Genomic DNA, 27,111 nt, shown 5'->3' with positions numbered 1-27,111 from the left:
CCTGATATTTTTACAGAGTTAATATGCAGACCTGTTACTTCACATAGAGCCCAGCATTAAGCCTAGAAATGCCACCAGCAAACTCTCACACACATACAGTTACACAGCCATCACACCCCACCTATTCTTACCCTATCTTCATCCTCCTCTTTGTATCCCTTTCTCTCTGCCATTATCTCTCTGTCTATTAGTTCCAAATAAACCTCAATCAAATCAAATAATCTAAAATGAGATCTTTCAGAGAAGACACCATTCATCAGCGTTGTCTTTCTCTCTCCTCTTTAAACATGTGTGTAGTCTCCACGCTTTAATACAAGAGAGTTAAGGTAAGACTATTCTCTGGTCACTGTGACACAAGCCTGCCTGGAAGTGCAGTATTTGTAGAACTAAGTTTATGGGTTAGACTGGACAATACAATCTTCTGTGAATAAAGTAGACAAAACACAAAACAATCCCAACTCAAGATCCACTTATTAGCTTTTACTAGTGCTTTCAGCTGTATCACTGTCTGCTGTTCAAGTTGGTGTTCATTATCTGCAGCATTTTGAGGACCTAGTTGAGCATCCAAGTTCATTCTGAACTTCATTTTCCAGGGGTTTCAACTGTATTCCATGGTTTTAAGTTCATTCCATGGAGTTACTGTAATTCATTTGCATGAAAAAAGATCCATCTTCATGACAACTGTGCAAAATACTTCAACTGATAAGGACTGCCAATGTAATGGTCACTCATTAGTACATTTAGACTTTAGATGCTTACTAACATCATCATTTTGAATAATCAATAAGAGCAGCAGAATTGTGCGAAAGTTGTTTTTGCATTTGTAAAATGTGTTGCTTTGTATTGTGGGATCGTTAACTGAAAGTAATGTAAATGCGAAGGATACTACTTTTTCAGGGGTTCATTGTGGACCACAAACACAAAATGATGCTGTGTGTTGTACAACTATATACACTGCTCAAAAAAATAAAAGGGAACACTTAAACAACACATCCTAGATCTCAATGAATGAAATATTCCAGTTGAAAATCTTTATTCATTACATAGTGGAATGTGTTGAGAATAAAGTAGTATAAGGTAGGTAGGTAGGTATATACTTTATAAGAATGATCAATGGAAATCAAAATCATTATCCCATGGAGGTCTGGATTCAGAATCATGCTCAAAATAAAAGTGGTAAAATCAGATCACAGGCTGATCCAACTTCTGTGGAAATTCCTCAAGACAAGGCAAAATTAGTCTCAGTAGTGTGTGGCCTCCACGTGCCTGTATGCACTCCCTACAACGCCTGGGCGTGATCCTGATGAGACGACGGATGTTCTCCTGAGGGATCTCCTCCCAGACCTGGATCAAAGCATCAGTCAACTCCTGGACAGTCTGTGGTGCGACGTGGCATCGGTGGATGGAACGAGACACGATGTCCCAGATGTGCTGGATTGGATTCAGGTCTGGGGAACGGGCAGGCCAGTCCATAGCATCGATGCCTTCATCATGCAGGAACTGCTGACACACTCAAGCCACATGAGGCCAAGCATTGTCATGTATCAGAAGGAACCCAAGGCCCACTGCACCAGCATATGGTCTTAAAATGGGTCTGAGGATCTCATCCCGGTACCTAATAGCAGTCAGGGTACCTGTGGCTAGCACATGGAGGGCTGTGCGGCCCTCCAAAGAAATGCCTCCCTAGACTATCGCTGACCCACCGCCAAACCGGTGATGCTGGAGGATGTTGCAGGCAGCAGAACGTTCTCCACGGCGTCTCCAGACTCTGTCACGTCTGTCACATGTGCTCAGTGTGAACCTGCTCTCATCCGTGAAGAGCACAGGGCGCCAACGGCAAAGCTGCCAATCTTGGTGTTCTCTGGCAAATGCCAATCGCCCTGCACGGTGTTGGGCTGTAAACACAGGCCCCACTTGTGGACGTCGTGCCCTCATACCACCCTCATGGACTCGGTTTCTGACAGTTTGAGCAGAAACATGCACATTAGTGGCCTGCTGGAGGTCATTTTGTAGGGCTCTGGCAGTGCTCCTCCTGTTCCTCCTTGCACAAAGGAGCAGATATCGGTCCTGCTGCTGGGTTGTTGTCCTCCTACGGCCCCCTCCACGTCTCCTGGTGTACTGGCTTGTCTCCTGGTATCTCCTCTGTGCTCTTGACACTGTGCTGACAGACACAGCAAACCTTCTTGCCACAGCGTGCATTGATGTGCCATCCTGGATGAGCTGCGCTACCTGAGCAACTTCTGTGGGTTGTGGACACCGCCTCATGCTACCTCTAGTGGTGAGGGCACTGGCAAAATGCAAAAGTGACCAAAAATCAGCCAGAAAGGATGAGGACAGAGAAATGGTCTGTGGTCACCACCTGCAGAATCATTCCTTTATAGGGGCTGTCTTGATAATTGCCTCTCATTTCCACCTGTTGTCTGTTCCATTTGCACAACAGCAGGTGAAATTGATTCACAATCAGTGTTGCTTCCTAACTGGACAGGTTGATTTCCCAGAAGTGTGATTGACTTGGAGTTACATTGTGTTGTTTAAGTGTTCCCTTTATTGTTTTGAGGAGTGTATATAGGGAAAGATTGTACTTTTGGTTGGAAACTGAAGACGTCAACGCTGACTTGTGCAACGATTTATGGCGTGTTTCTATGTTTAACCAAGACCATGGCATTTTCCCAGTAAGATTTAAAAGATTTGTTTTACCATTTGCACTGTCACAGTATGGGGACCCTGGAATTATTGTTCTTATATCTCTGTTAAAAGAAACGCCAAAGAACAACGTAATTCGTAATTAATGAGCTTGCATAATGCGCCAGATAGTACTAGATACAAAAAAACAACAACAACAACAAAAAAAAACTGTTTGGTAAATGTAGACAATGCATTTAATGAAAAATTCACACAATAAATGAAATGTATCACTATATATTTTTGCACAAAATAATGGAATGGAGAAAGACCTCTGTATGACAGAGATAATGGCAGTCCTGTAGAATGAGAGAGGGTGAGTGAGTTGAATACAGAAACACAGTCTGTATTCACACACACAAGTATGTGTGCTTGCGTGTGTGTGTGTGGTAAAGTGTCAGTTGTCTACAGTGTCATTGAGATGGGGGATGTGGTATTTCCTCTGCCATCAGTCTGACAGCGGATGGAAGCGTGCCTTGTGACTGGTGATGCTCTCTGGCCTTTGGTGTCTCAGGTTGTATCCTGAGTTCTTCCACCTGAACGGAGAGTGAGCTGGAAGGAGTCTGTCACGATACTCTGTGCTTTCCTCCTGCGGCGTTGTAAGGGGAGAGTGTTCATGGAGGTTAGGTCAGAGCCGATGATTCTCTGTTTTTTCTGCTGACCCATTGAAGAGAGTTCCTCTCAGCCTGGGTGGTGTTTCCAAAGTGCACATGATGCTTTTGGTGAGAATGCTCTCAACAAGGCCTTTGCAGGCCTAGGTGAGTGGCTGATGTATGAGAAGGCCTTCTTCGGCAGCCTGAAGTGAAACTGCTGCTGCGCTTTCTTCACGTTTGCTATGGGGTTTTTGGCCAAACTCAGGGTTTCTCATACCAAGGCCGAGGAACTTGTGTCAGCCCACTCCACCTCAGCCCCCTTGATGGTGGGAGGTTTCAGTATGAAGGCTCCAGCTGAAGTCCAGAATTAGTACTTTGGTTTTGTCGATTTTGATAACAAGATCATTGCCCTCTCAAAAGAGCTTCGTTCACCAGCTTCCTGTAAAGTGACTCGTCACCACCTTTAGTCCCTTAATGAGACCAAGGATGGTCATGTCGTCTGCATATAGAATTATGATATTGTTTTTCTGAATTTGAAATACAGTCATAGGTGTATCGGACATAGACTTTGGTGCTAAGGCAGCAGCCCAGGGGGGTTCCTGTGTTGATTGTGAGTTCAGCAGAGACCTTACTTCTCATCTTATTGTCTGTCTATAAGGAAACCCTAAATCCAGTTACAGGTCAGCCTGCCTCACAATCAGCTTCATTGGCCGTATTGTGTTGAAAGCAGTGGTGTAATCCAGAAAGAGCATATGTACGTACTGTACGTTTTGTAGTGTCTAAGTGTTCCAACGTAGACTGAACCCTCAGGGTCACCGTCTTGTCCACTGGTCTGTTTGAGCGGTCTGTAAACTATACAGAATCCACTGCATCTGGAACCATAGAGTTCATTGAATGGAGAACCGGCTGTTCTCAGCACTTCATGCCGACAGGTGAAAATGGCACTGGCCTAAAGTCGTTCGTTGTGGATGTTTTTGTTTTTTCAGAGACTAATTCTGCACCAGAGGACTTGAAAGACCATGTGATTGTTGCCAGAGGAGTCAAAAATGATGTATACACACTTGTTAGCTGCTTTGCACAGGTCCTCAGGACTCTCATTGACATTCCAGCAAGTCCTGCTGCTTTGTGGGACTTTAACTGATTAGGAGCCATAAGAACTTGTGTCACCTTGTGCAGTCTCCCTGGGGTTATAGGGGGATGTCGCTGTTCAATCTGGCAAATCTGGCATAGAAATTGTTCCATAAAGTAATGTCTTAAAACATTTTACATTTCTCCTATAGTTAGTGGCAGAAACGCACTGAAGTAGAGCTTTGAAAAACCCCCACAAATAGCTTGGGAGGGGACACAGGTAGAAGTGTACCAGTTCATATAGTTACCAACAGTTGAGTAATCATGAATATTATTTGTAGCCTCCTTAAAAATATTCATGTCTGTAGCCTCTAGGCAAACCCTGTAAGTCTGCAAGTCTGTCAGTACATATCTTAACAGGTCTAACTGTGTCTGGAGTAGCTTTCAGTCTTATGCTACTGTAGCCGTGGTCCAAAGCGGTGTTTCCTGTGTTCGGAAAATTAACAAACTGGTAGAGCTTAGGTATATTTTTGGAAAATCGCAGGGATTAAGATCCCCCAAAACAATGACAGTGGCCCCCTGATAGGTATTCTCATGTCCACTGATCATGTCGTGCAGTTCCCTGAATGCGTTGTCCTTGTTTAGGACAATAGAATCGCTTGCGCTTTCAGGTAATAGATTACACATCCCCGGATCAGAGTTGGGATATTACCTTAAGAGTTGGAACCAAAACCTTTATCGTAGCATTGTCGCATCCTAAAAGGGTAATTTATATATTGTAACTCCTGCGTGGTATCAGATGGTAGGGCCATGTAGGATTGAGTACTTATTTTTTCTAGAAGACGTACATTCGTACGTGTTACTCACTTTTTTTTTCTTAAGTTATTTCACACAAACTATTTCTATTTTGTTTCTTTTTAAAACTGCATTGCAGCATCTGTGACCTGTTGTTTTTTATTGATTAGCATTTTTTTTCACGTAAAAGCCAAGAAACAATTACCCAGCTCCACCTCCCACTTCTCTACAATTTACTCAGAGGAATATTTTCTGAACGGAAGTTATTAACAGCTGCCACATTGGTATAAAATCTTCACGCCAGCCCTGTCAATCATACATGCTTTTCTGTTACTCTTTTAATTTTAATATGGGTTTTACAATGCAGCCAATATTACAAATGAAGTGTAAGTGTGCACAGGCAGTTGAACAGTCAATAGGTTAGATTTATTATTCCAGTGTTTGGATCTATCTATTGTTTGTTAGATAGAGGATGAGACAAATAGAGGACACATGAAGGTCATTAATAACAGCAAGGAGCAGAGTAACTGAGGTCATAATTGCCTCGCTCTTTTTATTTTTCATTAAAAAGTTGGTCATTTCCAAAACAGTTTGTCTGTTTGTGTGGTCCAAAAGGCTCAGAGCAAAACTTGTTGGAACTTGTATCAGTTGAAAATTGAGCAGGACGTGTTTTCCATCAGCATACTAGACTCCCTGCGAGAATCTGTTGATACTGTAGCTGCAGCTGCCTCCAGCCTCCTCAGACACAACAATGATGAATAGAGCCTTAAACAAGAAACTCCTTTTCTATTGTCCCTCCCACCAGCAGCACATAATCATCTCCCTTTTCAACCAGTTTTCTCTCTACATATTTGTTAATCAATCTTCCATTCGCTCTTTCATCTTTTTTGGCATCCACTCTCTTTCAAATCACACACTATGAATAGGCTGATATAGATTTCATGCTACAGGGCGTCAGACTCGTGCGAGAATAGACCATAAGATTTAGACGGCAGCTATAGAGGCAACTGCTTTAACAAACGCTTTTATTCTGCGTAACAACAGCTTCTCTGATCTTCAGGCAACTCAGATTGCAACTTCTTTGTCTAAGTGGAAACAGTAAATGGGCAGAGGAAAACAAAGGAGAATGGAGATTAAAGAGAGAAAGGGAGCGTGCAGAATCAGAGAAATCGAGGAACGCAGATCAGACGAGTAATAATTGCCACAAAGGCTGAGCAGAAGCTGAGCTGTTTGACTGCGTGACCCTGATACGTCTTGCTCGGAAACACAATTAGCAAGAAATGAGAAGAAGCTATCACCAGCCTGGATTTTACAGCTTTTCTCTTTGCTTGTGTTTTATGTAATGAAGATAGTGATATATCAGACATAATATCTGTTCACTCAGGGTATTCGGGGGGATCGGTGGACTGAGGTACAGAGGAGTCAGTACAGTGGTTAAACACAGCTTATCAGCTACACTGTCTTATCAACACTCTTTCCTGCCTATCTCCTCTGTTTACTGTAGCACCACTTTATATTGCTTTTCAACACTGTTTTGACACTTTTATTAAATCTAATGAGTGTCAGTGACCCAATAGTGTTTTTTTTTTGTTTTTTTTTCATAAATACACACTGTATCCTTTACTACATAGATAAATCAGTGGGTTTGATCTTAGATAAATCTAAAATTAGGACACCTTATTTCACTTTTTTCAAATTAATGTTTGGCCACACACTTGTCTGAGGTACAGTAACAAGGGACAGGTGTTTAAAAAATGCTCGGTAGAATTCAATAAAACCATCAGGTCAGGCTAACAGTTCCTTTTACTGTACATGTTATGAATTCAATGTTGTCTTGCTACCGTTTAATACTTTATGATAATAAATAAATAAGACAGTCTTTGTTTCGACATTTCCTGCAGTTAATAAACATTTTATATTCACGTACGTGTGCATATCTGCAGTGCATTGGGATAGTGTGAACATGATAATGTGTTTGTGATGAAACGGATTTCCTGTGCGTCTGCCACGTTTGATTTTGTCCTGATGAGATATCCGATCAGTTGACAGGCAGGAAACAGATGTGCAATTTACAGCCAATTAATTTCAATCTCTCTCACATTTTCTCTCTCACTGTTGCACTTCACTCTCATTCTCTCTATGACATACAGCATATCCGAGCACACCCGCACTGCATTGTCAGTCAGCCGTTCTGAGAAGCACTGCATTTCTGTTGTCATGATAGAAAATTCTCTTATCGTGCGCTCAGAAGATAAACATGCCCCACTGAATCTTTCACATCTTCTCTTCCCTGTCTGTTTGCTGAGGAAAAGAAGAAAAGATTTCCATTATTCTCACGACTAAACATCAACCAATCTGGTCCAATCTCATCCCTTCCCTCCTTACCACACAGCTCCCAACTTCCTGACATTTTACTTTCAGTTGGTGTGATTTTTCCACCAGGAGAAAATTACCATAAGCTTAAATGTAAGATTTCCCAAGAAAAGCAAAAAAAAAAAAAAAAAGAGTGAGAGAGGTTGAGAGCGCACTGATGGCGAGGCGGGAATAATGAGGGGGATAGAGAGGTTATACACCCCGCTAATTAGCCAGGGTCTTCACAAGTTCAAGGACGTTTTCAATTTAGCTGATAAAGATGAGAGGATGAGGAAGGGAGGAAAGGGTGAGATGGGTGAGGCATCCTACAGCTTAATTATCCCAGTGGTTTTTGGCTGGTAGCGCCTGGGGATGTGAGAGTGCATGTTGGGGGAGCGTGGTGAGTCTGGACTGAGGAAAGAAGTTGGAGGGCTTCCATGGAAAACCCAGAAGTCTTATCCAGGGGCCGAGTTCAGCTGAGCGCAGCCCAAAGCTTCCCAGGGTCAACGAGTTCCCTTTCAATTACTCCACCGCTCTCACAAGGAAGCGCAGCCCAGGAGGTTCATGGGTATCACCTGGGTTAAACACATATGCGTGTCTTCATTCATACAAATTCGCTTCGCCTATGCTTGTGATACTTACAAAATTATCAATGCGATTCAAGAGAGCTTTAGATTTGCCTTTAATGAATACTAAGTTTCAATACCTGCAATGCCTTCACCTGTAATTCTTACTACTGCTCATTTGAGGGGAAAACATGGAGAGCGGTGCTCTTGTCTTGGCAGAGGAGGAAGAAATGTCCCATGTATGATCTATTTCATGATGAATCCTGATTTGGAATTTGTGCATGTCAACATCATATACTGATTTTGGAAACTTGGGAGAGCCAGATTTAAAAAAAAAAGACAAAAAAAAATGCAGATTTTCCCATTTAGGCTTTGTGTTGGAATTTAAAGGCCAATCTGATGTGACCCTGATGACATCATAATTTAGAGGTCATCATTTCTTAGATTAGAGACAATATACAAAGGTTTTGTAAGGGCTCTGTTGTAATCAGTATGACAAGTGATGTAATTCCAAGCAGCACATTAATAGGATATATTAGCTAAGAGGAGAAACCTTGTTTAAATTGACAGCAGAAGGTTGAAGGTTGCTGTGAAATAAATATGTAGATGGCTTCATTGGTGTTGCAGGAGTCACCATTAAAGTTTGAGTGGGAAGTAATTTTCCTGAACCATGCACACTTTTAAGCAATTTAAGCAACTTCCTAGACTACTTGATTAAATCCCAATTGTTATCTGACCCGTGATAAAGACTCCTAAACTGTAATTCCGATATATTTTTGAAGATGTTCATTGCCAATATTTTCCAACGCTAGTTCTAGTAGCGTCTATAGACCTATTACATGGGCTAGCCCTGTTTACACAGTTCCCTTCGATCAGTTTAGCTAGTCTTCCATTGTTGGCCAATGTGCAGCAGTCTGTTGGCTTGAAGTCTCTCATTAGTGGACTTTGCACAACAATTGTAACCAATGAAAGGGTCATCGTAATAAACTCTTCTTTCCCTTTATTGAATACGTTTGTTTGATTTTCTAACTTTTCTATTGTTTTACCATTTTCAATGACCTCAACTTGCTTTATGTCACATGCAAAAATCCTCTCTCAATAAAAGTAGAAAGGAAGAAAGCAACTCTCAACATTCCCCTGCAGTTCGGGTTAAGCTGTTTGCTTGAACTTTTGGCACCTCCCAACTGAGTCTCTATGTTACTGTGAATAAACCAGTTGAAAGAACATCCGTATTTCCTCTATGACAGAGCTGTGGTGCTATTACTTCTAATATAGGACCACAGAAGGAGAATATTTTCCCCCTGACATCAAAATGTGCCATATAACTGGGAAGTGGATTCACGCTGACAATGAAATCCATAAGTAGAACGTAGAAAGTATTTCTATAAACTGCTGAGAAGTACAGCAGGCAACTTTACCTGCCTGCACTGCATTATCGGCTTAAAGGGGAACTTCTCATATTTGTCAACCGAGGTGCCACTACCATGTCATTATCCATTATAATAATTTATCATGACAACAATCAGGAGATCAATATGTAAATCATTAATAAATAATGCATAATTCCAACATAATTGCAAGGCTAATATACTGATGGTTAACTTTGTTTATCATGTTCACCATCTTAGTGTAAATTAGTTGCATGTTTGCTATTTTATTTTTGTTATTTAGCGCTTAACAGACTATTAATGTACAGTGTGTAGAGGCTTAAGGGGGTCTATTTGAAGATATTCATAATTATGTTTTTATTAGTGTAAACCACGAGTCATTTCGTTTTCAGTACCTTATGATAAGCCCCTGATATCTCCAGAAGTAGCAGGTCCTCTTCCACAGAGGGCACAATGTTGTACTGCCACGTTTCTACAGTAGCCCAGAAGATGCAAACCAAACACAGTCTGTAGAGTTTTGCGGCCACCATTGATTCACTTACGCACTTGGAAGGGGGTGAAGTGAGGGGTATTCAGTTCATTGTAACCTGCAACTTCACCGCTGTATGCCATTAAATCCTACACACTTCGACATTAAGCAATTCTATTCATTCATCAGGTATTTGGACATGCACACAAAGTATTACAATGTATGTGCAATTCATCCTGATGGGAGCACAAATGAAGAACAGCAACATACAACAAATTCACTCCTTGGACCATGAGATGTATAAAATGAAGAAAAACATTAAAAAAAAAAAAACATTAAAAAATACTAAGAGTAAAAATGATAAAAAAAAAAAAATAAAAATAAAAAAAATCATAAAATACAACAAAGGCAGAAAAGCAGAAAAAGCACAGACTAAACTACTGTCACAAGCTCATCCAGTTCTATTAGTGATCAAGTTATCATCCAAGTCCTTGTCAAGTAATTTAAAATGAACTCTTTTTGGTTTTCTTCTTGTATTTTTTGGTTCATGAATATCAGAATCAAGGTCTATTCTGTACCATCGAATAGTTTAGACTTTTTATCTAACACCACAAATGTAAACTTTACAGTGGGCTCCAAGAAAAGCCAATGGATCACCGGTGTCAGCTGGTGGAATCACTGACAGACTGAAATGATCATCCCCAGAGCCACATGGCCTACATGGCTAAATACAGAGATACTCTCAATTACTGGAATAACTTTATTAAATCTAATCTGGTTGGAGAGAGTCTTGTTTTTCTGCTGATCTTTGTGTCAGTATGATCCAAATGAACCCAATCATGTGCAGTATCATCTTCTTTCATAGCTTTGATTGTAGGTAATGGGCGTGGAAATGAATATATACAAATCTGTTTTGAAGCATATAACAAATTATTCTAGTTTCCATGACACTCTTAATGCATTATTATTATTATTATTATATCACTGCTGTTTTTCAGCACAGCTGCTTGTGAACTTTGACACGACATTGTGGGCTGCTGCCGTTGTTTGTATTCACTGTCCGTTAGGGTTTGTTTGGGTCGACCTCATTTTGGATCAGGTCTAATTATCCTTGGGTTGATTTAAAGCAGGGGTGTGTTCAAGTCCCGTTTGGATAAGGTGCCTTTTAATGTTTTTAAATTTTGAGAATGTATGCATTTTGAGTTCGGGTTCAGGTCTATTTCCAATAAGGTCCAAAATTCTGCACCCCAGAAAATCTCTACTTCCCTTTAGCTAGAATAACTGAGTTGGAGTCAAAAGTCATTAACCTTTAAACTCCACAACATCAGTCCAAAACCAAGAAAATTAGAGTTGTAAAAATAATGTAACTTTTATAAATCCATTTAGACAGAAAGCTGACAAGGTGACTAGATTAGATCACAGTGACTGATTAGACTACTTATTCAGGATCCAACTGTTAAGTGACAACTAACTATACAGGTTTAAGTGTATCTGGCGAAATGAGATGCAAATGCACCCACATGTAAATGCCTTGTTTACATTTGTTGTGAACACTGGAGCAAAAATAGACTGAGCGGTATGTTGAGTGAGGCTGAGGTCTGTTCGTGGAAACATGATTGTTTTCAGTCATCTTGTCTTACATTGCAAAAGTGTGCCTACCCACTGAGTAGGAACATAATTTTACTGTATGTCGTACGACATGAAGTTTGGGCTTTTTCTGGGCATCTGTAGATAGAGGAGTTTGGGAGAGCAGCTTATATCTCCTCGCAATACAGAGAAGCAGCGGAACAGACAGCTTCCTGTGATAGACTTTCCTCCTGGTGCAGGGAGGTGTAACACACTTTAACACATCTAGAAATACAAACACATTTCACTTACTGTCCCTCCTCGTAATTATATTATTACCAGCCGGCCTCATTCAGTAAACAATGTAAATCTAATCACATACATGAGGGGCATCTCATTAAAGGGAAATGTGTCCCATTGGAATTACATTAAGTGAATTCCAACATTGCTGAAATCTAGAACACATGATTGCATGGACTGACTGGAGTGGAATACGAGTACATTTAAAACATACGTTAATACAAGTCTAACAGCATTTATAAAAATGAGACTTTTAGACAAGAAATGTGAGAAAAAGAATGTGAAAGTCAAGTTTTAATCTCAAGCTTGAAAAAAGCTAAAAAAAATAAATGTTTTTTTTAAACATATGTCACTCCAACACAGGCATTTTTTAGATAATGAGGTTGGAAATCACCACCAGTCATCTCGACAGCTAAATCCTTCTGTTCATCTTCTCAGAGATTCAAATGTAGCATAAGATACAGTACATGTGCTGCTTCAGCATGACCGCTGCCTGTGTGACAGCCGTCATCACGTTTCATTTGAAGTCAAAGCTAATAATCATTCCATGATGTGGTTAGGGAGCCACAGAGCCATGGATGATCATGTGGGAAATATAGACGGCAGCTGAATGGTTTGCTGCATATGAAGTTGAGGAATGTATGAACATGTGACTAACCCGATAATGTTTCCCTCTCTCTCTCTGCACAGTGGGATGCCATTAATGAGATGGACGAGTACTTCAGTCCTATCCACACATACCAGGTGTGTAATGTTCTCAGTGCGCGTTGTGGTTGAATGTGTTAATGAGATTAGTTATTCTGGAAACTTCAATGAAATATATCACATTTTTAAAAACGCAAATGTTTTCGTTTCTTTTTATTCTATTGGTAGTGTTGATGCTGCTGCGGGTAATTAGAACTCTTACTCTGAATCAGGTCTGTAACGTGATGAGCCCCAGCCAGAACAACTGGCTGAGGACGAGCTGGCTCCCTCGAGAGGGAGCAAGAAGAATCTACATCGAGGTCAAGTTCACCCTGAGAGACTGCAACAGCATGCCTGGAGTCCTGGGCACCTGCAAGGTAATGCACAGACATATTGAGAGGATAGGATGGAAAAGCCAGAGGGAGGGGAGAAAATAGTTGTAAAATACAGTAATATAGACTAATATTCTGTTTAAATATATGGTGAACGTTTAGCAATTACATGGAATTTTATAAATACAATGTAAGTCTCTTGAAGCTCTAACACAGTAAGGGGTGACAGGTGTTGACACACTCCTCATAACAAATTCTATACTACACTATGAATCAATTACTTTGGTAGACAGATCTTACATGCATGCACACACTTAAGTACGCTGTCAGTCTGCATGCTAATCAACACTGTTCATCACAGCATTAATTATTATCATGAAAAACCTGAGAAAATGAGAACCCGCTGTAGCTTAAAGGCTGGGTTGAGTTCATTTTACTCACCAAAATAAGACTTAACTGACCTTTTTAGTTTAGGGTACACTGTCCAAAAGTGGCATTTGGATAATACTTTGGTTTAACTCAAGCGTGTTGCACTGTATGTTTCTGAACTATAGTGGTGACTGTGTTATTGTGATATTTGACAATCTGTGGTGCCCCAAATACCATTAAATACCAGAAGCAGATGATTAGATGATGGTTAAAAGAGTAAAACATATTTGGACAGTGGTAGGGACAAGGGAACCAAGGATGTTCATTAGAAACTAAGCAAAATCTAATAAATGTCATCACGTGACGTTGCTTGAGTCAGCATCTGTTGAGTTTACCTAAAGTTAGAGGCTTGAGGCAACATTGGCTGCCAATAACATAAAAATATTTAAATTGCTGACAGAACCATCCAGTCAAGTTGTATTGTGTGTAAAGTAGCCACCAGGTTTAGGACATTATCCCTGGTGTTGCTGCATTGACAAGGCCAAGTTCACATGCCCATTGCAGGCACTTTTGCAGTGGTCAGGGGTCAGCATGAGCCCTCGGATCATCTGTGGCTATGCAGCTCCATACAAAGCAAGCTGTACTTCACTGTGTTCTTTCAACTTTCTATCATAGCCAGCCTTATGGCTTCTGTGGCTTTGGGCCACACAGGCCAACTGTTACTACCTACACGTATCAATGATCCTTGGGAACCCATGACCCTGTCACTGGTTCTCCATTTGCCCTGCTTTGGACCACTTGTGATAGGTATTAACCACCGTATCCTAGTAACACCCCACGATACCTACTGTTTAGAGATGCTTTGACCCCGTTTTTAAGCCACCACAATTTGGCTCCTTTCAAAGATGTCAGAGCCTCTCACTTGTCCATATTTTCTGCCTTCAACACATCAACTTCAAGAACTGACTGTTCACTTAGTGCCTAATATATTCCACCCCTTGACAAGTGTCATTGTAACAAGGTAATCAATGCTTTCAATTCACCTGTCAGTATCTTTAATGATGTGGCTAATCGATTTATGCATCTCAAAGAGATGGATGAATTTACGCTCAGGTTGTCTCAAACCCCACCCCGAGTGATTCCAAACTGTAATACTTCTTTATTACATTTAAAGTTAACAATTGAGGTTTTGGATAGAGGAAATGGGTTTCAAATGTATTACTCAATTTGTAACACAATGAACACACACAAAGTACTTGTACTACCCTTATTTGTTTTGCAGGAAACCTTCAATCTGTACTACTACGAGTCTGACAGAGCAGTGGGCTCAGCTATACGGGAGAACCAGTTCATTAAGATTGACACCATCGCTGCTGATGAGAGCTTCACAGGAGTGGACCTGGGAGTTCGCAGACTCAAACTCAACACAGAGGTATGAGCTACATCACTAAAACAATGACAAGACTGCTGACTGATACCACAGGTAAATGTCAGTTCAGGCTCTCTGAAGCAGTATCTCACGTTGGATAGGAAGTTTGTTTAATTCTTAGCATGTACATCTCCACAGGAGTTCAAGACAAGTTGGAAGCATTCACAGCCCAGGAGAGCCTCTTCCAGTCTCATCACTCAAGCTGTTTTGCGCTCAGTTCTGCAATTCTGTGCGAGAAAACAAACAGCAGGGCTCAGTTCAGTGACTTGGGAAATACTTTGATATTGATATCAGCTTCAAAAATGATACTGGATAGTGTAATTTCACTTTTATTGATATCTTACACTGTTACAAATATGCATATATAAAAGACATTACTTCATTGTGCTCATATTACCTATAAATTGTGTCTAAGTTATCTATAGGGAACACAAAAACTTGAATGTAGTTGCAGTTGTGTTGGTTCAATGGTATTTGTTCCGACTGTACTGCCAAAGCATTAACAATTTGACAATGCCACAGAGAATTGTTAGAATGATTGACTGATATATTACCTAACACTAGCCCTAACCCTATATTACTTCAACAACAGAACATTATATTTAATGTACAAAAAACAAGTGTGTGACACATTCCTGCTGCTGGGAATACTCACTAAAGAATAATTTGTGGAAAAAAATCTGCAACTAAAAATAGTATCCAACAAATGCACCACAACTTGTAATGTAAAAGTCATAATACCCATAATATAGACTCATTCCTAAAATACTGTCATGTTCTTTAAGCAGGTAAAAATAGACACCCACACCTAAATAAATAAACGTACTCTCCATTTGCTGAATAGAACCTGGAAAGATGTGAACAGTGGCTCTCCCACTGGGTTCTCTCTGTCTCGCATGTCTGAAGGTTATTCAGCTTTCATGGAAACCTACATATTTAACCTACAAAGATATTATTTTTGTAGTTTGTTTGCATTCCGTGAACATCAAACAATTATTATTAAGCATGTATACCTGCCTACTATATAGATTTTAAAATAATACATTAAATATGATGAAAGGCTTACTTTAATCGTGCTACGCCTAAATATAGCTGTGCATATAATTCCAAAAAAGATATAATCAGTATACCACTACTGCATCATTGAAAAATAATGGATTTTATCAAATACATATGATTTACCTTTCAAGGAAAAATTACAAAAACTGAAACAAAATCCTGGTATTTGTTTATAATGGTAGCACATTGAAGAGGGAAATTAGAATTCCTGATGTAACTTAAATGACAACTGCTGATTCATGATTGCACAGCATATGTTTAATTCCTCCACAAAATAGCAACAATAAAATGCCCTTAAAACTTGGAAAGACCTGCAAAACTCATAATTAGCTGCCTAATTAGTACACAGCGTTGGTGTATCAGGACCTTGATGAGTCAGTTTGACAGTAAAATATCTATTCAATCCAACAAGTCAGTGTGTAAACAAAGCTACTAATTGAGCAGAAGTAATGGCGTTTCAGCATGCAGACATCCTCAATAGGGAGGCTGTGGCTCAGACGGTAGAGTGGGTTGCACACTAATTGGAAGCTTGGTGGTTCGATCCCCAGCTCCCCCTGTCCACATGCCTAAGTGTCCTTGAGCAAGACACTGAACCCTAAGTTGCTCCCGATGTTGTACCATCAGTGTGTGAATGTGCTCCTGATGGCAGCACCTTGCATGGTGATCTGTCTCATTAGTGTGTGAATGGGTGAATGGGAAAACCATGTTAAAGCACTTTGAGACCAAAAGGTGATAAAGCACTGTACAAGTACAGACCATTTACATTTTTCTTTCCAGTAGTTGGAGTGGAAAAAATATGTGTCTTACCTTATTCACGTTCCCTTGTGTATTGGCCGCTTTCAGAAAATCATTAAGAATTACATTCCAAAATACTACAGTGAATAAAAGATACTTGGAGATATGGCTGATGTTCGTAACATGAATGTACTTAATAAAGGGGACTCCCATTTCCATTATTAGAGTAACAGACTGAAGTCAAAACCTAGTATATAGCTGGACCATGAATGAAACACTGGAGGGCTTTTGATTTGAAACAGATAGTAGAGGTGGCTGATATTGGTCTACCAATGGACCATCGTATGAACTTGAAATATCAACAGAAACAGTAGGCTGTTAGGTTGTATTATTGAATATTTGATAGTAGTACAATTTCAGAAATCACATTTCAATCACATTCTTGGGAGGACTAACTAAACGTATTCCTGATGGATAATATGTTCACTCCTGTTCTGGGTGAGGGGACTGACTGTCTATTAGTAATCCAATAGTTCAGAGTGAATTTTGAATAGTATTTTTTGCTTGAAAAGCCCATCCCTAGTTAATGGTTATGGAATTTATTTTGACAGGACTAAAACCAGAACAGATCTCAGTAAATAATGAGTACACTGATGTGTCGAAAGTAAGAGTATCAACTGCCTTACAATAAGCAATGGGTTACATATGGCTATGAGACAAGAGTCATTAGTACAAATACATATTTTGAATAAAATGTGTGAATTTTTTTGTCCCATCATGAACCAAGCTAGCTTAACATTTTATTTGCAAAATTATTAGTTGTAAGAGCTTTATATTCCTTAATCAGTAACTTTTCTAAATAAATGGTGAACAAACTGAAAAGAGGGCAAAATCAGAACATTAAAAATGATTTTCCTGGAGCTGCTTGGATTTCCTAGCGCTAGTCCAGCAAGCTAGCATATTATCAATTAGCTCACCTGTTCACAAGTTCACCAGGTGACCATGCAAGTGTATTAACAATGTCACCAAACCTGTGCTTCCTAAATATTAATTCAGACTAATTTCGCTGCACCACCTCCTGGTGTGACCAGGCCTTAAATAGAAGACAGTTTAATCAGCGCATAGATTTTAGAATAGGTGAAATTGGCCTAACTGATGTAGCCTACTGAAAAACGTCAGGCTCATATCCAGTTTGAGTTTATTAAGATATGGTCCAGACAATAGGAATATCTGTGACTTCAATATCAAATAGTTTATTTTTGTATTAAGAAAAAATAGAACACAAACAAAGAGCCTTCAGTCATGGAAACTCATTACAAAATATAACTCAGATTTATAAACATACCATAAAACCATAAATCAACACCTATCAACCAAATTTGATTGCAGGAAGTTATTAGAAGTCAGTTACAAACAACTAGTTTCTTCTTTCAGCTGCGAGCCTATTATATTTCATTGAGTCTTATTACCTGACCAAAAAAGAAGTGGTTTCCTTATATTTTTAGATGCTTTCACAGCAAACTTTTACAATAATGTTTTGAATCAGTTCCTGTGTGTTACCAAGATAGTCAGCTGTGATATATGTAAACAAGTACATATAAAAATGTAAAATCATTCATGTTTCCAGGTTGTTTCTGGAAGCAGAGCAGTTGATTAATGACTGCTGCCAGAGCACAACACCAAACACCAGCCCAGAGATTACATTAAGGCTGTGTTCACACTGTTTTACCTGTTAAATTAAGAAACAACGGCAACCACTGTTTTAAGCTTCTACTGTGACAAAAAACAGGAGAACTTTCCAAAATCTAGCAAGTTGGAACTTATCCATGAATCCTATGTTATAAATTGTCTGCAGGGCTGTAGTAGTGAATTATAGCAAAATTGAACCCTAACGTACATTAGTTACTCCACTGTCTGCATAAACAACGAGGGAATCTGTGTAAACTTTATTTCGAAATTCGAGAGGTGGATAAACAACTTTTCAGAGTTGTATGGGAAATATCTGATGTTATATTTATTGTAGTAGTCAAAAGGTTTTCACTCCAATGATGACCTGCGGTGCCAAACCATTCTTCTCTTGTCACAGGTGCGCGGTGTGGGCCCTCTGAACAGACGAGGCTTCTACCTGGCCTTCCAGGACATCGGTGCCTGCATCGCCCTCACCTCTGTGCGGGTGTACTACAAACGCTGCGTGGGCGTGAGCCGCAACCTGGCTGTGTTCACCGATGTGGTGACGGGGGCTGACTCGTCCTCTCTGGTGGAGGTCAGGGGTCAGTGCGTGGATCATGCAGAGGAGAGGGACACACCCAAGATGTACTGCAGCGCAGAGGGCGAGTGGCTGGTGCCTATCGGGAGGTGCGTGTGCTCAGCCGGCTTTGAAGAGCACAGAGACTCCTGCGTGGGTGAGTTAACACAGAGCGCTTTGGTGTAGTTCATTTAAACTCGGTTGTGTTTGCATTTTTGCTTTAGTTTTACTATTATTTGTGTGAGAGCTGTCAGTTGGACTTTTGTGAAAACCATACTGAGACTATCCACTAACAAGGTCTTCCAACCATGTTTTAATGCAGTTTGTTTTAGGGTGTGAATGCAAAAAGTCACACGTTACTGTTCTTAACACATGTTCTGAAACCATCAAAGAAAGGTTTTTCTGCATGATTTCCAAACGGATGTAACCATAGTTTCATAAAGTGCTATATCATTACAGAATAACACCTCAAGGGTCGACTGACTTCAATTTACTACCTGTCTTCACCTACCAAATGCCTCACCACCTCACCGAGGGCTGTGTTATTTCCCTCTGCTGCCCTAAGAGGACTACACACACTCCCTTCAATACACACACAGAATACATAGGGCATGATTTACTAACGGTTAGCGTTAGTGCAAGCATGTGCACACCACCCGCAATGAAATCTCCCAGCTGATCTACTAACAAGGATTGCTCTTTCAAATGTGCAATTTAATACATGTTGTCTATTTTGCGTGTTTGCCTGAACGCATATGTAATATTGGGCGTTTCTACTTGAAGGTGCAAAATACTGGGAGGGGAAATGTAAATGCATACATTTTGCACTCGCAATGATATTTAATAAACCTGAAAGTAGAAATAGGAGAAGTAATTGCATGTATATTTTAGTACGACTGAAAGGCACGTATTAATCATGTGCGCACATTAGGGGAGACGGCTGCTCTTATTGTGGTGAGAAGGAGACGCAGGAAACCAAAGAATACGTACTATTACACCCGTGGAAACATTTTTGAGATGACAGAGGGAACAATTATTCATAAATATCGTCTGTCCAGCAATGACATTTTTTAGTTATGGGATTAACTGAATGATGATTGACAGTCAAAATAGGAGGAGCCACGCAATACCAGCAATTAAAAAACGTCATATGAGTCTGCATTTACTTTCCTCTGGGTCATTCCATCGTATCGCTGCTTGGATATCCAACCCGGTCCCACTAATCAAATGTGCTATCCCAGGTGCTGAATGTGTCCTGCAGAATTTACAGGTAGGCTTTATACGCTTCCCGAGCACTCACGAGACACTGAATGAAACCAAGTCACCTGCTCATCACAGAAAGAGCTGGACCTGCTAATCGGTGTTTGTTAGTGAAATTTCATCCACCGTCCCTCCGGTTTTATTTGCCAACGTCATGATCATTAGCCATTTTTTTTTTCTCCTAATATCTTGCCATCTACTCATAGTTTCATCTAATGATCTTTTTGTAATTCACATTTACGTCCTTGCTGATAATCTCCTATATAGCGTTTTGTTCTTGTTTTAGGCCCTATTTATGTTGATTCATTTCAGTGGGATCAGCTTTTCTTCCTCCTTTTGTGGTCGTTCTGTTAGAACGACTGGAATCACTTTAACACGTGCAAACACCTAATTTAAATACAACAATTTGCACCTGATATCAAAGATGCAATTACTCGTAATAAATCACCTGCAAAACGGGTGCAAAATAAATGTGCAAACTTTTTGAACAAACACGCAATTTAGTACCCTTTATTTGAGATCTTAGTAAATCACGCCCATAGAGGGATATACTGTAGTTAATATGCAGTCAATGAAGAGATTTGGTGTTTGTTTTTGACCAGAAACAGTGAATGAATTGTAGTTACAAGATGGTTATGACAGTAGATGTCTCGATGCAGTGTCCTGTAACGAAACAAAAGTGGACATTCATCAAATAGAGCTCCACTTTCTGATATATAGCCAAGTACTAATACAGAAAAGAGAAAAATAAGAGTGTCGGTGCATATGGTGGCCAATGCCAATTGGTTAATGGTTGCTCAAATAGTTTCAAATTCAACCCAAGGTCTATGCTCAGTAGGATGTAGCGACTCAAAATGATTCCTCATGGAGCATAGCCAGACCAATATATTCATACAGCGAATTTGGGTCTGGCCTCTGCACCAAATCCTGATGTATAGGATTATAAAACATCACAGTTTGCTATTGTCTCACCATTTTTACCATACTGCTGTTTTTCAGTCAGTTTAGCTATTATTATTCATTTTTATTTGTTGTTTCTCCTGCTTGCACATGTGCTTCAATGCGGACTTGCCCTTGTTTATGTCCAGCGTATGTTGAACCTGCTTCATAGCAACAGTGTTGTCTGGTCGGTGCGCAGCAGAATGACGTGAACGGCAACCTTGTTATTGAAAGAGTTAATTGCTACAAGAAAGAAAGAAATGAATAATGATAGTGATGTGTTTATATTATCTCAGGCTTTTTCAGCATTGCACCATGATGCATTTCAAGAAAAAAACATGACACAGAATACTGAGTTAAAATCAAATGTGCGTAGAGGTGTGTGTGGTTGTGTTGTAGCAGGAGCCACATATTGACACTGTGATTCTGGGTCTGGTGATACCAGGCTTAACGGTTTACCTTTTTACACCTAAATGTGCACAATGTACTGAGCACCACTATACCGCACAGTCTGTCTGATCACAGCAGCCGCTTGACATTGCAATGCAAATTTTTGATTATCTCTACCATCCTGTTTTCGCTACAGAAAAGTGATCATGCCAGCATCTGAGTTGCCTGTTAATTTTGCTATTGGAAATTTTCCTCTGAGCATGGAGTATCCGCAGCAGTGTCTGCAGAATGCAAAAAGCCCTCGACGGAACACATCAAATCGGAAAGGTTCTAACCTTTCTAACAAATCAAAAAGTCTGTTTGAAGCTCTGACTGTGATCATCTAAAATAATTATGAATCAAGTGAAGAGATTGAAGGTCTGCTCAAAAGCTTTTCTGGGGTCGACTATTTTTCTCAAGTAGGTAAATACTGAAAAAATAGACTTATGTTGGCCTGAGCTCATCTTTCCCCATTTCATTCAGCCATCACTGATGAGGTAAGCAGGTTTCAGAAGTTAGTCAGTTAACCATGTCTTTTTGTTTTTGTCCCTTTTGATTTTATCCCAGGGTTTTGATAGGGTGACCTCAGTCGGAGACCTGTGAATATTCCAGGTTGCTATGGGTTACAGTAATTAAAACCTATTAATCACAGAGCGATGGATAATTAAACGCTAAAAGCGGTTTGTCAGCTAAACGAGCCGAACAAGACACGCAACACCGGTTTGCTCGTAACCCCCCGTCTTCCTCCTCTTCCTCATACTTGCCCCCCTCCCATCACCTACATACACTCATACACACACTCACAAATCTCTGCTGTACTTTACGAATTTGAGGCCAGCAGCAAACACCCTCTCAGTTCGACACAGTGAGAGCTCCTTGTCAAAATGTGTTTCTAGGCATAGGAACAGCGTATGTGCATATGTGTGTGTCCAGTTCAGAGGGCCATATACAGATTTTTTTTTTATTAGTTTGCATTAGAATGCAAAACAGAACCCAATAAAGAAAGCAGAGGAAAAAGAGTGGGAAGAAAAAAAACAAACCTTGAGTTCACGTTTTGTTTATGGAACAGACTTTATTCACATTTTAAGGCTGGTTTAAATGTAACATGCTGGTGTAAATGATCTCAGGTTGCAGATATTGGATCTTTTATTGCGTAAAAGGATCAGAAAATTTATTTTTGTTAACCCTCAGATTAATTATTTTAACTTGTCTCTTATTTACCATTACATCACTGCAGCCAGAGAAGAAAGGGTATTTGCAGTGGAAAGGGAAAAAAAAAAATAAAGATTTTTCAATATCTCCTCTGCTGACGTCTTGTCTCTTCTGGTACCAAACTGGGTCGCTTGTGCTAATTCACCCTTGCCAAAGCCAGCCACAGTCACGCACACACGAGACTAGACAAGACCCAGAGAGGAGGGCAGGGCACGAGATGGTGAAAAGAAGACGGCTTAAGTGGTGAAGGCTTGTACAAGTGTGTGTGTGTGTGTGTGTGTGTGTGTGTGTGTGTGTGTGTGTGTGTGTGTGTGTGTGTGTGTGTGTGTGTGTGTGTGTGTGTGTGTGTGTGTGTGTGTGTGTGTGTGTGTGTGTGTGCGCACAGAGGAAAAAAAAAAATCAGACATGAATGTGCGTGAATATATGTGTGTATATGAGCGTGCTTAAGTGGTTCTCCCCTGACAAAGGTGCAGAGGTTTGGCTGAGAGCACGCCATGATGTGTGTGTGTGTAAGAATGTGTGTGTTTGTGTGTGTAAGCACAGGGTTGCGTGACATGCCGTTAAAAGTGTCACAGGGAGGAATGCAATGAAAGGGGAAGGGGAAAAGAGAGGAGGATAGAGGGAGAGAGACGACGCTGCAGTGCTTGACTGGACCCCTCGTCCACTCGAGTTTACATCAAAACACTGAGTCTGTGGGAGTGGAGCTGTGCATACATGTGTGCAGGTGGGTACTGTATGTGTGTGTGTGTGTGTGTGTGTGTGTGTGTGTGTGTGTGTGTGTGTGTGTGTGTGTGTGTGTGTGTGTGTGTGTGTGTGTGTGTGTGTGTGTGTGTGTGTGTGTGTGTGTGTGTGTGTGTGTGTGTGTGTGTAGATTTGCCTCCCGGTGCCAGGGAAGAATAGGCTAAAGTGCCCCATACAGTGAGAGCGATCGAGGACACACTGATATGAGACACACACACTTAGTCTGGTCACATTTACTCAGCTCAGCCAAGCCATCTGAGTCTGACACACACACACACACACACACACACACACACACACACACACACACACACACACACACACACACACACACACACACACACACAGAGAGAGAGAGAGAGAGGGAAAGGGGTGGGAGCCTACTCACACATGTGGGTTAGGTCTGTGCAGTCAATGAACCACCGCCTGTCGTCCTACTCTCTGAACTGCACAGTGCCTTTGATATCTTCATATGATTTATTGTTGAGTTGCAGGAATCCCAACATTTACTGCAACTAAAATGAGTAAAACAACTACATTTGGCACGTAGTTTTCCTTTGAAAAATTGCTTTAACGTGGTTATAGTTATCAGACAGAATCAGAGTTACACATAAACAGTATCTATTCTGTGACCCCTAATTGTATATCCACCATTTCATGCTTCAGAAATATTCTATGTGGTTTGTGTATTACAAGTTAAAGCACTTGAAAAGTCGGTTTTAAATCTTAAATATTTCTGACAAAATCAAATATTAATAACTGGCTAAGCAGAAATCGTCTGGAAAGTTCAATAATATATTTTATTCTTTGCATTATAGCTTTCTTCAACTTTCAACAATCTCTGTCTCTTCATTTCCCCCCACCCCTATTTTGTATAAATTCATGTTATTATCTTCATTTTCCTAAGTGATTTGGTTACTTATCTCCTTTACTTTTTTTTTTTTTTTTTTTTTTAGATCTACTTGCATTCACTTTTGATTTAAACTATTATTTTTTTCCAATGTTATCGTTTTACTGTAATTTTCAATGCCAAAAAAAAAAATCATAAAAATATTCGAAGCAAAATAAAAACCCTATCAAAATAAAGTTTGGAAATATGCATTATTTGTCTTTCCAAAACTGCTTCGCATGTGTGTGTGGCTGAAGTTTAATGATTGTGTCAAACTCTGAACAGACGTCAGCCTATTCGCTGAAGCTCAAACATCAAAGAGAAGTATAAGTTGAGGGTGACTATACATGTTTTTCTTTACCTTTAGGCCCTTGATAGGAAATCAGAGAGGTAAGCTCTACAAAGCAGTAAATACAGAACTAAATACTCATTTAAAAAAACGAACCTTTTTGTAGTGCTGAAAGAAAATGTTGTAGCTGACAAATAGTTTTTTGGGGTTGTATAATTTAGTTTACATGAGATCAAAAGGATGTGCTTAAACCAAATTGACCACACAAAGTCCTGTTGAAATTGTGAAATTAAGTCAAATTTTATTAGTGAATATAAACAGATGAGCAACAATTTACTTTAATTTAATAATTAAAGTAAAACCAATATATTAGTAAACAAATCTTACAATCTGTTTTATTTTAATTATAAAATTTGAAACTAACATATCACTTTAGACTGACCCAAACATTCCAACTATAATCATTTATAAGCACAAATATTTTCAATATGGCCATTGTTGACACTAGTGTGGCCTTTATTTGTTCGTAAAAGTACATACATTTATACATTAAATAACAAAATAGCAGCACTACTTGCACAAACCCTTTCTTTCTCTTTACAATAAATACAGTGTAAACCTTTTTTTTAAGTCAGGCATATTTCTGCCTTTCCCCGAGTTGGAAGAGTAATGTTTACAATGACTACATCATCAAAAATATATATACTGCAAAAGATAGGGAAATAACCCTCACTAAAAAAAACTAAATAATAATAATGAAAACCTTGCAGTATAACTTTAAAAGTTGGTCGGCAAAAGTCTGCCATTATGGTAATATAGATTTTTTTTATTTTCAATAAGCTAACTGTCTGTTAATTACATACAATGGCTTTGGGTGAAGTTGGGAATTCTGTACGTTACAAACACATACAAACACAATTACAGAAACAAATACATGAAGAAACTCTGAAATAGTTTCAGAATAGATGCAAGTTGAAAAAGTGGATTTTTTTTTTTTTTTTTTTTTTTGGAATACAGATATCAATTTATAAATACAATTAAGTAAATAAAGACAGAAATATAGAAATGGCACAAATACAGATTGATGTATGAAAAAGTAGAAATACATTCAAGATATTCATTTAATTTAGTCTGTTTTGACAACCCGAATGTTTTTTGTTTTTGTTTTTATTCACTTCCGAATTATTTAATTCTGGATTTATTTTGTTTTACTTAAAATGTTAGTTCTCCATACTCACATTAGTTCGATCCCTTTGTAAAAATACAATCATAACCAGAACAAATCACATTTAGCAAATTGCTACGTCTGTCAGAGGCAGCAGTACAAAAGCAGGGTTATTTCAACTGTGATAACATTTGAATCTCGGAGGATTATCTTCTGCTGTGTAGAATTTGGGGTCTTTTTAGATGAATTATTATTAATATAAAAGAAAAGTAAGAAAAGTGTATATATCTGGGAATCGTATTAAATGATTATTATGTATTAGATCAAGAAACAAAATTGTGGTTTTGCATGCTTAAAGCTAAAATTGTAAGTGTTTACCAAAGATCATTTTTACAATAACATGGAGGCGAATATGTGACACGTGTACTGAGTGATGATAATCGTCTTTAAATAAAGAAGGACAGTGCCAGACTCAGATTGTGTGTGTGTGTGTGTGTGTGTGTGTGTGTGTGTGTGTGTGTGTGTGTGTGTGTGTGTGTGTGTGTGTGTGTGTGTGTGTGTGTGTGTGTGTGTGTGTGTGTGTGTGTGTGTGTGTGTGTGTGTGTGTGTTTGAGTGTGTGCCATCCTGTGAGCTCTTAAAAAAGAAAGGTGAGCAGAAAAAAAAAAGGTGAAATAAAAGAATCAAAAGTACAAAGAGGTTATTAAAGACTCAGAGATTATGAAACAAAGTTGAGAGAAGGGAGGCGTCAGATCAGAGAAGGTGTGACAGGCCGCCTTATAATGTGATTGTTATCGGTCGATGTGGCACCGCAGAGAAAAATCAGAGGAAGACGGCAGCAGGCCAGAAGGAGGATTTAATATTCCTCTATCATTTATTTATTTTGTCACACACACAGAGGGGAGCTTATGGCTTTGTCCTTGCTATGGCCTGTGAGCGCCTGTCTCCTCTCTCCTGTCACTCTTACTCACGTTTGGTATTTTTTCCACTTCCAACATGTGATTCGCATTTGCAGAGGTGGACACAGCCACCCACACACAGAGACACACACACTTAGGTCATTGAAACTCCAGAGAAAATGCTGTGCACGGCTGTCTCTGACAGGATGAAGCACCCTCATTATATGTACAGGAGGAAACTGCTGTCATTCGATTGCTTTAAACCAGTGCAATATGACATATTAATAATGATGTTAAGACCAAGATTGTTATGTATATGAATTGGAAAAAAAACACAATTAAAACAGTCACAAGTCTGCTGGAATTTTTTTAAATAATTACGTCTTCATTATTGTAACAGCAACAAGAACCACTGGTGAAAAATGAGTTTGTCATCCAAGACTAAAGTTATTAGCTTTAATAACTATATCAGTAGAATTTCACTTCTGTTTTCAGTTTTTATTTGTGTAAAATATTTGATGATTCAACTGCTGATTGATAAACGATGATTTTTGAAATATGACTGTCAGTAGGAAGAAATAAACAATTTGCAGACATCACCTGAACTTTTAGAAGTTGTGGTTGGTATTTTTATAGACAAATCATTAATTAAAAAAAC

The 27,111-nt window shown here is 39.4% G+C and overlaps 1 protein-coding gene across 4 annotated transcripts in view; it reads left to right on the top strand.

Moving 5' to 3' along the window:
• The window catches only part of epha8 (eph receptor A8), a 115,580-nt gene that overhangs the window by 39,020 nt on the left and 49,449 nt on the right, over positions 1-27,111 (top strand). For all 4 annotated transcript variants that reach the window (XM_069703222.1, XM_069703221.1, XM_069703220.1 and 1 more), the window contains exons 3-6: positions 12,470-12,523; positions 12,697-12,840; positions 14,447-14,596; positions 18,474-18,789. In XM_069703222.1, the coding sequence (XP_069559323.1) occupies positions 12,470-12,523; positions 12,697-12,840; positions 14,447-14,596; positions 18,474-18,789 (664 nt within the window). The remainder of the gene's footprint in view (positions 1-12,469; positions 12,524-12,696; positions 12,841-14,446; positions 14,597-18,473; positions 18,790-27,111) is intronic.

The sequence above is a fragment of the Brachyistius frenatus genome, unplaced genomic scaffold (genome assembly GCF_029030835.1).
Source record: "Brachyistius frenatus isolate BFR_SWC_R1_liver_20210118 unplaced genomic scaffold, ASM2903083v1 Contig_45, whole genome shotgun sequence".
Taxonomy (NCBI): Eukaryota; Metazoa; Chordata; class Actinopteri; family Embiotocidae; genus Brachyistius; species Brachyistius frenatus.
Note: the sequence above shows the minus strand (reverse complement) of the source record. Positions and strands in the feature narration are given on the sequence as shown.